Raw genomic sequence first — 12,356 nt, 5'->3', positions numbered from 1 at the left:
ATGAAATGAATGGCAGACTTTCAAGAAAGGAACAGCCGAGTGCCCGATCCAGAAAAGGAGACAGAGAACCTGCTTGAAGGGGCAAGCAATGGTAGTGAATCAGAACAAAATCAAGGAAACCAGGAACTAAGCCCTGTAGAATCAGATCAGGGTGCAGACGATGAGGAAAGGTCGGCAGAAGAAGACAACTTTCAGCACATGCCAGAGACCCTTGAGCTTCAGGTAGAGAATGTCCATGGTAAGAAACCTGGCTTCACAGTTTTAGAGTATGGCCCAGTGGGATGGTGGTGATATGCAAGAGGGAACATCCAAGGGAATTACCCCTACAAGACAGAAGTAGGCAAGTGTAAAGGAGCATCGACAATGAGGGGGATGACATGAAGGTAGTCCTTGAACTGATACCTCAAGACCAAAATGGGTTTCTGTTGTATCAGTTCATTGCTGAGATCTAGGAAGATCTAAGATCTCTGTTCACACTGTGGTTACCATAAATTAGGAGACTGTTTGACGCTTGCAAATTTATATTTTTCTTTGACATTTAGTATTTACTATAGATTATGTGATTTTAGGATTCAAGTAAATTCAATTCTGGGATGTCAAGTATTGTTTTTCGGGGGATTCTTTAAACACAGTAAACAGACTGGATTATTGGGTTCAGTAGACATTGAGGGATGTAGCTTGGGGAAGTTGCAGAGTGACAAAACTGGGCCACCACGTCAGATAAAGTGGAATAAGACATTTGGATGAAGACAGTGAGCGGATAATCAAATTCCTCTTGAAAACCAACTTAAACAGACCCCTTGGAGATTCTGTTGCAGAAGACTCATCAGGACTGGGAGTTCAGATGCTTGACATGACGAGCTTATGGCAACAACCTTCCTCGACCATGGGGGAGGGTGGGTGTTAAATGACAAAGATAGTGAAGAGCAAAACAAAATTCATACACCAATCAGCTCATCAGGAACTAATGCATTCTGATGTGTTAAAAGTCTCATTCTCTGTTTGAGTGTTAGCAGAACAAACACTTACATTTTTGGCATACTTACGAAATCTGTTTGACTATAAAAATTATATACTGTACATTTGTAACCTCAGAGCCACAAGATGTGGTTATTAAAACTGATTTTTCTTTGTTCTGTATGGCACATGCATGGACACATACTCCAGATGAACATTTTCAGAGCTACTCTATGAACATACTGAACCTATAAACCCTGCATTAATTTTCATAAACCACAAGGTGGGTTAGTGTGGAGACCCCGTCATCCTTCATAATTAAACCTCATGCAACTGTATTAAAATTCAACTTGTGAGTGCAGCCATACGAGCAGTTACAAAAAGTTGGATGCTCCCTCAACTCTGTTTTATGCAGACACTATAGTCTGGCTGGCAAACGTGTGGTGGCTTATCCATCTTTATGGGGGCAAACTAATTTGCAACTCCAAATTATGAAGCATTGGCTGGCAAATTGTTTACATTTAAACCTGGAATATGTCGAGGCTTCTGAGTGCAGATAAGGAAGTCAATGTGACCCATCCTGCCGCTGCACTGACAAACCCACAGACTTCTGCATCACTGCCAAAAAGGGTGACTAGCATTTTTAAGGTTGGGAAGGTGACACATGATAGTTAAATAATTACTTTTGGGACACATTAATTTAGTATATTTTTATTCTGTGTTTCTTAGCAGGCCATTTTACTGACATATTGTAGGAAAAGTGGTTGTCTTACTGTACCTGTTTAGGAAAGAAACTATTTTCATTTTGAGGGGGTTTTTTTCAGTTTGCAAACAGTGTTCACTTTGGTTGACATGAAGACAGCACCTTGGAAATGTTCTCATAGCCCCTGAGCTTTTAAAATTTTTGTCACATTAATTGGCAGTGTATTTTTGAAAAATGTTATGTGATAGACAGAAACAAAGTAGTGTACCAATGTGATGTGGAAGAACAGTTATCCTTGGATATGCTTGGATTACGGAGGCCTTAGTCCTCGACGCGGCCGACCCAGGTTCGACTCTGACCTGTGGTCCTTTGCCGCATGTCTCTCCCCCTCTCTCGTACCCCACTATACGAAAAACAAGCCACTAGTGCCGTAAAAAATCTCAAAAAACAAATTATTGTAATCTCAATTGTCTGGCATGAGAGAGATGGAGAGATATGCAGCAAAGGACCACCGGTCGGATTCTAACCTGGGTCGATTGCGTCGAGGACTAAGGCCTCCGTATATGGGTTGTGCTACCTGCTGCGCCGAGAGCGCGCCCATTGGCAACTCTTTTGAGCTATCTCTCAAAACTCTTTGCTTATCTCAAGATCGAACGCGCCTTTTTTTTTTGTCAAAACAGCTCAAGTTCAGCGAGAGCTAACGGATACAATCTGTGAACAGCAATTTTTAACTCTTGCCCCAAATTCTCAACTGGATTCAGGTCTGGACTTTGACTAGGCCATTCTTACACACTCTTGTTGTAGCATGCTTAGCCACCACCATTACTCACAGTGGGAACGGTGATGTGCATCGCTAGCTTATCATAACATAAACAGGGGTATGTAGGCCAAGAAAATTCAATATTGGTCTCATCTGACCAGAGCACCTTCTACTACAAGTTTTTTATGTATGTCCCTATACGGCTTGTGGCAAACTGCACATGGGGTCCATCTGGATTTCTTTTAACAACGGCCTTTTATCCACTCTCCCATTAAAGGCCAGATTTGTGAAGTGCTGATTCAGCAGCCTCTCCCATCTGAGCTGTGGATCTCAGCAGCTCCTCCAGAATTACCATGGGCTTCTTGGCGGCTTCTCTGATGAATGCTGTTCACGCTCAACCTGTCCGTTTAGTTGCATGGCCGCCATGTCTTGGGAGGTTTGCAGCTATGCCATAGTCTTTCCATGCCACGATGACGCATTGAACAGTGTTTAAGGAGAGGTCCAAATCTTGGCTTATTGTTTTATAACCTTATCCTGCTCTGAACTTTACTACAACTTTAATTCTGACATGTTTGGGACCTTTCTTTATCTTCATGACGCTGGTTGTTCACTAATGTTCAGTGACAAAACTCTGCAGCCTTCAAAGAACAGATGTGTTTGCAATGAGATTAAATCACACTAGTTGCACTTTATATCATTTAGGGGTAAAATAGGAAATATAGGACTTAGGTACTTTCACAAGGCACTATGTGTAATGTTAAATATCTCTAACAGCTATCTACTGTGTGGAGTCTTGATCAATTTTCTTGCATGAATCAAAATAGATTTAAAACAATAAGCTTCTGATACATCAATGAGCTTACTGTAAATGTTGTAATGTGCCAATAGAATCTGATTATCAATACTGAAGAAATCCTGAAGTGTTATTTTTCTGCAGAAAAACTAAAGAAAGAAAAGTTGAGACAATGTTGTACTCCCTGAACTCCCAACCCGACACAGTAACTTTGAAAATGACAACTTCTTTTGTGATGCAGGGATTTGCCGATTAAGGGGAACTGCTGTCAAGTGAAACATGTGCAAAGAGCACAACTTCACTTCTTGTTAGCAAAGCTGTGCAGGACTTAATGGGAGTTTTACAGAAACATGCCAAGTGAAAGCCTGAACTGTCTCATCCATTTGTCCTTACAGCTGGTGAGCGAGCAACAAGAGAGTCGGCCGCTATTAAGCCCTTCCATCGACGATTTCCTCTGCGAGACCAAATGTGATGGGATTTCCCGCCCAGTGACTTCCAACACAGCCGGTACAGCTCTCTTCTCTTTCGCTCTGTTCAATTACTGATAACACATAACACATGAGGGACTTCAACGATAAGGTGGCAGCTGCTTTCAGACGATATGTTTTTATCAACCATCAGAGATTTGCTTTTCTTCTGTTTGGATGTATCAAATGTCTGTTAACACCCACAAAGTCAGTGTTATAACTTATACAATACATATTTTCACATTTTACATACCACAATAGAACAAGGCTTTTCAGTCACCAAACTAGTTTTTGTCACAGCCAGTAATGCATTGTGCCTTTTTAAATCAGGGCATAATGCTCACTATTCAAATAGGATTATCAATGACAATACAATGCAGCTCTAACCGTTTTCTTGGCTCATATTTTTAAGTAAATTAGTTTGTATAGATTCCCATATTATTCAGATTTTCTCTGCATAACTTGCTAATAGAAGATTTAACGTGATAATAAACACCTGAGGCTGACCAGAAGTTAGTCTGGTATTTGTTCAAGTTAGACATGATTTAGTCGACTTGTCAGGAAAATGTATAAAAAGTGGCATTGTGTCCAAATTAGATACATTTGGAAAATACTATATATATATATATATATATATATCCATCCATTCATCCATTTTCCAAACCGCTTAATCCCTCATGGGGTCGCGGGGGTTGCTGGTGCCTATCTCCAGCGTTCACCGGGCGAGAGGCAGGGTACACCCTGGACAGGTCGCCTATATATATATATATATATATATATATATATATATATATATATATATATATATATATATATATATATATATATTTCTGGATACAACTGCCTCATAAACCTATTATTTAGAGTAATTGTTTTTGTTTTTTTGGTGCAAATTAAAACTGCAGAGATCAAAATTGTGTGTTTATGTCTGACAATAGAAAAGAGGGCAAATTCTTTTTTCACACCACTTTAATTACAAATACTGAAATATTTGATTTAATATCAAATATAATCCTGATTGGGAAGGGTAACTGATCAAGAAGTCATACCATGTGCAAAATTATAATTTGCAGAACCAATTCAGATGACAAGAATATGGCCGAACGTTTTGGTAACTCTTCAGCCTTCTGTCTCAGAGCCCCAATGGGCTCCAGATGTCAGGAAAATCAAATTCAAACAAAAAGATCAAGATAATACATTATTTTTAGCAGACATGAAAAGCTTAAAGTAGACTTAGTCTGAGAATAATAAAATACAGAGTTTTTCAAAACTAAATGACCATTGACTATAGTTTTTAACATATTTAATACTGGGGGATAATCACCAGCACTGTGCCCTTTGTGTAGCTGTAATTTTCAGGTATTTAACCGTTCCCCCCCCCCATTTACAAAATAAATAAATCTTTACTGTCATTGCACAAGCATCATGCAGCAGTTTGACAGAACTGTGCTACTGACCCATGTGAGGTATATAGAGGAATAATGTATCTTATAATAGAGCATATTTTTATACAATGGCTTCCCTTTTCTTTTTTGAAGTTAGCAACAGCATAGTCAGCCACAGCGGACAGGAGAAGATAGACTTCTACAGATGGCAGTTTCTGAAAAGCCACACATTATTTACACTACAAGCTCATGTTCTCTTTTTGGTAAATAGATTTCATTTTAACACAATTCTGCTTCTGGCAATCCACGAAAGCACCTTAGATTACAGAACGGCTCAGTGGACTGTGTTCAACTGAGAAATGGATTTAAGGTCTATGCTCAGAACATTTTCTACTCAGTGATAAAACCAGCTAGACCTACTTCAACCACATCCTTTAACACCATGTGACACATTTGCATATCGTTTGCCTAGTGGTAAGTTGGACACACCTTAAAACAAATCAGCCCAGGGAGCTTTAATAATAATCATCTTTATTTGTCATTGCAACATACATTCCAATGAAACATGTCCTTTACAATTAACACATCCCCTTAGGGAGCAGTGGGATACCACTATGCAGCACCCATGGAGCATTGTGGGGCTAACAATTTTGCTCAGGGACCCAGAGTGGCAGTCTGTGGGAGTCGAACCCAGAACTTCCAGGATTTAGAAAGGTGTTGTGCTTATTGTTGCAATGTGAGCTATAGGAAGTATCTACTGTTTGATTATTAAATCTCTTAAAAATATATGAGTAGACTAGATAAAATTGAGAACAAAGAAATTATTATTACATAGACAGATTATCCAGCTATAGTCCGATCGGCCATTTTATGGCATAACAGTAATATTGTACACACTGACATTGAGATGTCGATTATGATTCCATGTATCGTGCAGCTGTACATAAACATGCTCCTTGGTATCTAGTGCGAAGACGTACAGTATGCAACGAATATGGTTGGGACACTTCCTGATCCCGTAGAAGTGTCTTCTTAAACTGATGCAGGTAAAGATTTGCTTTATTTCAGGGGTCTTCTAATATAGCTGGCCCAATTGCAATTTTGTCTTTATTAAAGCCTCTAGTGCCATACTGTATCTGACTGACTTGATACCGGCATGTTTTATGAACACAATAAGTAATTAATTTAATCTATAGAAGCTAAAATGCAGAAGCAAGCTCACAATGCCCTGTGTCAGCTGCTTCTGTGCCCAATCAAGCCACCAGACAGCAAACCGACGGCCGCACACTGCATCTATCTGCTCTCATGAAGAAATAGACCAACATCTTTGACATCTCTGTCTTTTCATGAGCTGCTAGCACCCTTTTCGAAACACTAAAAACTGTTCAGACAACTACCCTCCTGAGTCTGTCTTGTTTGATTTGTAATTATGCACATCATCTAAAAAGCACGAGGCATAAAAGGAGAGCACAGTCTCCAACTACACACAGATTTCAGACGGTAAATGCTCTCTGGTTGGTTGTCATGAAACAGCAACATGCCAATTATTCAGACATGTGCCTGCAGTTATGAACGACAAAACATACAGTCACAATCCTTGGAGATGAAACCAAAGCTCTACATTTATCACCAGCACGCTAATCCAGATTTAATGGATTCATTCTTTTATGTTTTTTTTTTTTAATCCAACTGTATAACAGGAGACGGGGTATGAAATAGTACACTTTTGAGAAACAAGTCACAAAAATGTATTTCATGGGGAATTTGGCTAATTTGAAATTAAAACAATATTAGGATTCATCTGGAAGCAGCAGCCTTCAGGTGTCTTTAACCCAGTTTGACTTGTTAGTGAGCAGGAATGCTATTCACAATTTAACAATAGTAAATAACTGTGGGCCAGCAGAGAGATGTGTAACTGGTTTGTAACACTAAAAACCTTCACAATCCAAAGTTGGCTTTACAATAAATCAAAATGAATTCACAGTAAAGCCAGTAAATAAGAATCAAATTGCCTCACTGAAGGGTTTTTCTTTCTTTCTCATTTGAGCATCTTATACGACCATATTAGAGCTCCTGGAGGATCTGCCTTTTCTTTTCCTACCCAACGCTACAAACTGAATTATACTTACATTTGTTAAAAAGAGCAGCTGATTGTTTTTATGTCCTGGGTGGCAACAGAAGTTTATTAGCAAGAACTGAAACCTGTTAACAGCTATTTGCCAATTTTAACAATAATGATACATGTTTGAAATTATAACACCAGAATGTGGAAAGAAGACATTTAAGGCATAGCTGAACATTTGAGTTAAACTAAATACATTTTAGAACTTGAATATCATTATCTGAGTCTGTTTTCCCAGAAAAACTAAGAGTGTATGCATAATACTACCTACTGGACCATTGATGCACTGCAAATGTGCCCCTCCTTAACAATATGGCAAAGCAGATAATTACTGACAAAAACAAATCAGCTATATAACTATTCCTTAATTTAATTTCCGCCTCAGGCCTCTTTCATCTCTACTAAGTACACCTGTTATTCCTTAGCAATCTCCCTCCTGGATACTTTATTTCTTTACTTTTCAGCATAATCTAGTCTTCCTATGCATAGTTTATATCTTAAAAATGTTTTAATACCATGATAAAATTCTAGATTTCCAGACTTTGATCATACTAATTTAAGCATTATGATTAAAGAATATACTCTAAATACTAGTCAACCGCAGTTTGCTTGAAATAATGGATTGATTATAAGGCAAGGCTATTTTTAAACTAAACAGGGATCACTTTTGAATCCACCTTCTTTCTTGTCCAAATAAAAAAATTGTCATTTATTTGTCTGCTGGATTTTTAATAATTTTCACTTCATTTTTTACTGATGATGCCAGTTTATATATTTAATATAGGAATCTGTTTCAGTTCTGAACCACTGCACAATCAGCAATAATTTCTTTATTTGAAAAGAAGGACCCAACTGTATTTAAATTGCACTTCAGTTCATGTCTTCAAAAACATTTAAAGTTAGACTACGGAGTTATCTTTGAAGCGAAATGTAACCATAGTATCCGTTTGCTTGTCTTTAGTATTGTGTTAGTCTGTTAGTGTAGACACATTTATATGCACTTAACTGCAATACCTTTTAGATTTTGTCAGTGTATTATTTGCATGGTATATTTCTTTTTTCAAATTAAACTAATAAGATTATATATATATATATATATATATATATATATATATATATACACATTTCAAAAGTCGGAACTTACAGTTTTGCTTTGTAACAAGCAAACTAGCATGCGGTTTGTCAGTGTTAACAACTTAAACTCTAGAGGTTGTGTTTTTTTTTTTTTCTTTACAGTTCTTTCCTCAACGCTGGACCTTTTAGATCTCAGTGAACCGGGAGAGAGGAGGAACAGCAAGGACAAGAAAAGTGCTTTGGTCTCCCGAGGTGAAGGCCAAAAGAACGGCTCACACAAGAAAAAGACGGATGAGACGGAGCTGATTCAGGTGGAAGTTGAACAGACAGGACCAAACATGCGAAACCCAGAGAGGGCATCACTTGAGTCAGGTACAGGCAGCCAAGAATGTATAGTGTTTTCACTGGTTATCAAAGTTTCAAAAAATCCCACGACTCCCAATGAGCCAGCAGTTATTTAGAAGTTTAATACAGAAACAACTATTGTTTGACTTGCAAAATAAATTGAAGTGGCCACATGGATCTTTTTGTATTTAGGGAAATTATCTGCACTGCCTTTTGCTGACGTCCCCTTATGCTCTAAAGGCACAAAAATGTCGTACACTTGTCGCCACAGTTCTCCCACATTCCCTCCAATTTGCATTATTCTCCTACCTCAGACGTTTTGAGGGTAGGCCGCAGAAGGGCCAAACCAATTTAAGGTAACATCAGCTATCATCTCAAAAGGTATTTCCAGGAAGCAGCCAATTACTTCTGCATTTGGGGTCTGAAAAGGTGAAAAGGAAGGGAAGTACTAATGCTATGGAAGTCAAAGTGAGTGGCATTGACATTGATTTAGGCCCTGAAGCTTATTATGGTAAAAGAGTTGGAAAAAAACAGCTTCCTTTTCATTTGTGAAACATCAATGGCACTTAAGACTTGTCAGACTCATAAGATAATTGGTTGTTTTATAAACCACATTTTACCAGAAAATGTTCTGCACTTTACTACCATCAAAACATGATAGTGTGATTCCGTTATTAATCAGAGGCTGTTTTAAAACTTTATTGTGTAGCAGTCATCAGTCTTATGATTTTATAATTTAATGATGATGTTCGTAGTTACCATTGGGTCATTGGATAAATGGGAAGAACTTAACCCTAACGCTGAGAGGAATGGCAACCGAAAATGGAAGCTGGAGAGACGGCGTTCATCCAAAAATTCATCCAATGAGTTTTTGTGGTAAGTTGTAATGTCTTTGTTCTGGCTTCAAAATTAAAGATGATCCAGTAGTAGATCAAATTATTTTACTTTCAGTAATCTGTAGAGTATTTAGTATCATTTGTGACATGTGGAGGGAAGTAATCCCAACCTTGTAACCACCTCACATGTTTTATCATCCAACTGCTCCTTTGTCAGCAAAAAATGAGAATCAGTTTTGGCAGCATACTGAGAATGCTTAAAGCATCGACTAACATGGCTAATATGGCTTTTGTACTAGATATCCTTTTTCTGTTCAGAATAACATAGACCAGGGGTCACCAACACAGTGACCGCGGGTATGGAGATAAATTCCTGGTTGTACACAAAAAATATGTTGCACTCAAATAGAACTTGTTTTGCACACAAAAAGATATGTTTCACACAAAAAAAAATGTTTTGCAAACTGTTCGCCAACCTTGCACTCAAAATATCAGTCTAGTTTGTAGGAAAGTTTTGAAAGTTACCTGTGGGGTGCTGATGCTGTTAGCTGTGATATCACGTCTTTCTTCCTCAACCAAACGAGCGAGTTTCAGTTACTTTCGGGTGCGCCACCTGCTGTCGGGAAGTCTGAACAACAACAACAACTCAATGCATCACGTGACTTTTGGCACAAAAAGCGGGGGTGGGATTGTTTCGTACTCGAGAACAGGCTGTTTTGTGCGAGCACAGACCGTTTTGTACTCGAGGAAAACTTATAAATGATATTTTGAGTGCAAGGTTGGCGAACAGTTTGCAAAACAATTTTTTTGTGTGAAAGATATCTTTTGTGTGCAAAACAAGTTTTATTTGTGTGCAAAACTTTTTTTGTGTGTGCAAAGTTTTGGCAGGAATTTATCTCCATACACGGGCACCAGGTAGCCCCCAAAAATATTTATAGTATCGAGTACCGTTTCGCTATATTTTACAAATAGTCAAGCACTCTTAGGACTGCAGAGCAATGCTATATGTAATTAAAAACTACTGAATTTGCTTTCTGTCTAGAATAAATGCTTAATTGATCCCTATTACCGTGAAAAAATAGAAAATCACACATAAGCCAATAGTTTTTCATCCATGCAATATCAGCCCATTTAAGTAGCAATATTGGAAAACAGTTTCATTATAATCTGATTTTTTTACACTATGTGATAACTTTTCAACCTTAACATTACATGAAAATTTGACAAGCTGCATTCCTCATTAAGAAAGTAGTGAGAAACGAGCTTTACCTGTAATGTTTAGTTATATCTCTAAATAGCAAAAGAGGATCTCCCTGGCTGTCCCTCATTGTTGTTATATCTGCCAAAGGTAGCGTGCAGAAATGTCTGAAATCGCACCATTTTAGTTTTGCACCTCCAAAAGTCAGTTTCTTGCAGGTACATAAGCACCCTGATAGTTTAGCATACCATCCAATAAAACTATGACTGCTACATACATGAAAATGTAATTAACACTAAAATTCATGACAAAAACAGGTTATTTTGCCTTAATATTATCATCTAATATCACATTTCTTTATGTACAATAATAGTCATTCTTTAATTTGTGTTTAATATTGAGATTTAATTATTCATTGGTAAAATTAGTTAGAAAATAATCTGCTAAAGTGTATTTGTGTGGTTCTGCGTTTATTATAATCTTCCACTGCAATGCAGGTTTTAACATGAAAAGGTTCCTAAAATGTAAATATTACTCAACCGGTTGCTGTTTGAGAAGTTTGACGGTTAAATAAGAAATCGACACTTGTGTTTAAAGCAGATGATAAAGTTACAGACATATTCAAATTTACCTGGAATAAGATTAGCTACAAAGATTTTGGTTTTGCTCCTTCAGTAAAAACAATAAAACCAAATCACTGACCATATACCGTATTGGCAGCTCATGCAGATGTTGATGTTTTCTCCTTTAGGTCTATAGACGGTAAGATCCAGTCTGACTCTTCAAATAAGAACATATTGGAAGCAAACACCAAAGCAGAGCCAGAATCAGCCCTTGCGTCACAAGTAAGTGTTCAATATCACAGCAGAAGATGGTATTGATGGATAATGGCACTAGAGTGTGCTCTATGTGCAATTTAAGTCCTGTTCATGCAGAAGAGTTAAACACATCCAGCCATCCTTTGGACATTTTAAATCTTGTGTTCATAAAAGTATTTAACAACTGCACAATGATGATGTCTTAATATCCAAGTGTATGTCTAACAAGTCACCCTGTTCTGTCATTGTTTACCCATCATTTGCCCTAACACCTACACTTCTTCCATTTCAGCTCAACAGGCAGTATATTAGTGGAAGACATGTAAGCCTCCCTATGTATCCTTTCAGCAACAAAAGACTTGTACATTTGTACCACTACAAAAGCATCACAGCATCTCAATAAGGACCAACATTTAAATCATTTGAGGGAATCCAGAGGAAGTGTTAGTGTCGCGATTCTTCTTTTGTGGTGCTATTATGTCCAAATGTCATGCGCTTTCCTCCTTCGTTGACGCCACAACATAAGGTCAACATAACAAGTCTTGTTTCCAGACGCCATTATTAGATTAATAGCCTATTAATTATTTAGCTGCCTTCCTCTGAGCCCATTAGTGTTGATCCTGCTAAGCAAGCATATATCACCTTTTCAGCCTTCTCATAAATAATAGATTCTGGAATAAAGATAAGAGCTCCACATGGAAGGAGGTTATTGACAAACAAACACAGAAATGTGTGTTCACTTAGGAATTACACGCTATTTCTGTAGCTCAGATACGGTAAAGGTTAGTTTTACTTCCCTAAAGTTAGTAACCCCTCATCCTCATGCACACACACACACACACACACACACACACACACACACACACACCCCTCTTTACATACACAAAAATCACATGGA

The 12,356-nt window shown here is 37.9% G+C and overlaps 1 protein-coding gene across 4 annotated transcripts in view; it reads left to right on the top strand.

The window, feature by feature from the left end:
* The window catches only part of pex5la (peroxisomal biogenesis factor 5-like a), a 117,663-nt gene that overhangs the window by 66,223 nt on the left and 39,084 nt on the right, over positions 1–12,356 (top strand). For 3 of the 4 annotated variants that reach the window (XM_036141170.1, XM_012877931.3, XM_036141169.1), the window contains 5 exons: positions 3,609–3,720; positions 8,424–8,633; positions 9,362–9,482; positions 11,392–11,485; positions 11,751–11,780. In XM_036141170.1, coding sequence (XP_035997063.1) covers positions 3,609–3,720; positions 8,424–8,633; positions 9,362–9,482; positions 11,392–11,485; positions 11,751–11,780 — 567 coding nt within the window. The remainder of the gene's footprint in view (positions 1–3,608; positions 3,721–8,423; positions 8,634–9,361; positions 9,483–11,391; positions 11,486–11,750; positions 11,781–12,356) is intronic. The other variant, XM_036141168.1, reaches the window with a different exon arrangement.

The sequence above is a fragment of the Fundulus heteroclitus genome, chromosome 9 (assembly GCF_011125445.2).
Source record: "Fundulus heteroclitus isolate FHET01 chromosome 9, MU-UCD_Fhet_4.1, whole genome shotgun sequence".
NCBI classification, from domain to species: Eukaryota; Metazoa; Chordata; class Actinopteri; order Cyprinodontiformes; family Fundulidae; genus Fundulus; species Fundulus heteroclitus.
Note: the sequence above shows the minus strand (reverse complement) of the source record. Positions and strands in the feature narration are given on the sequence as shown.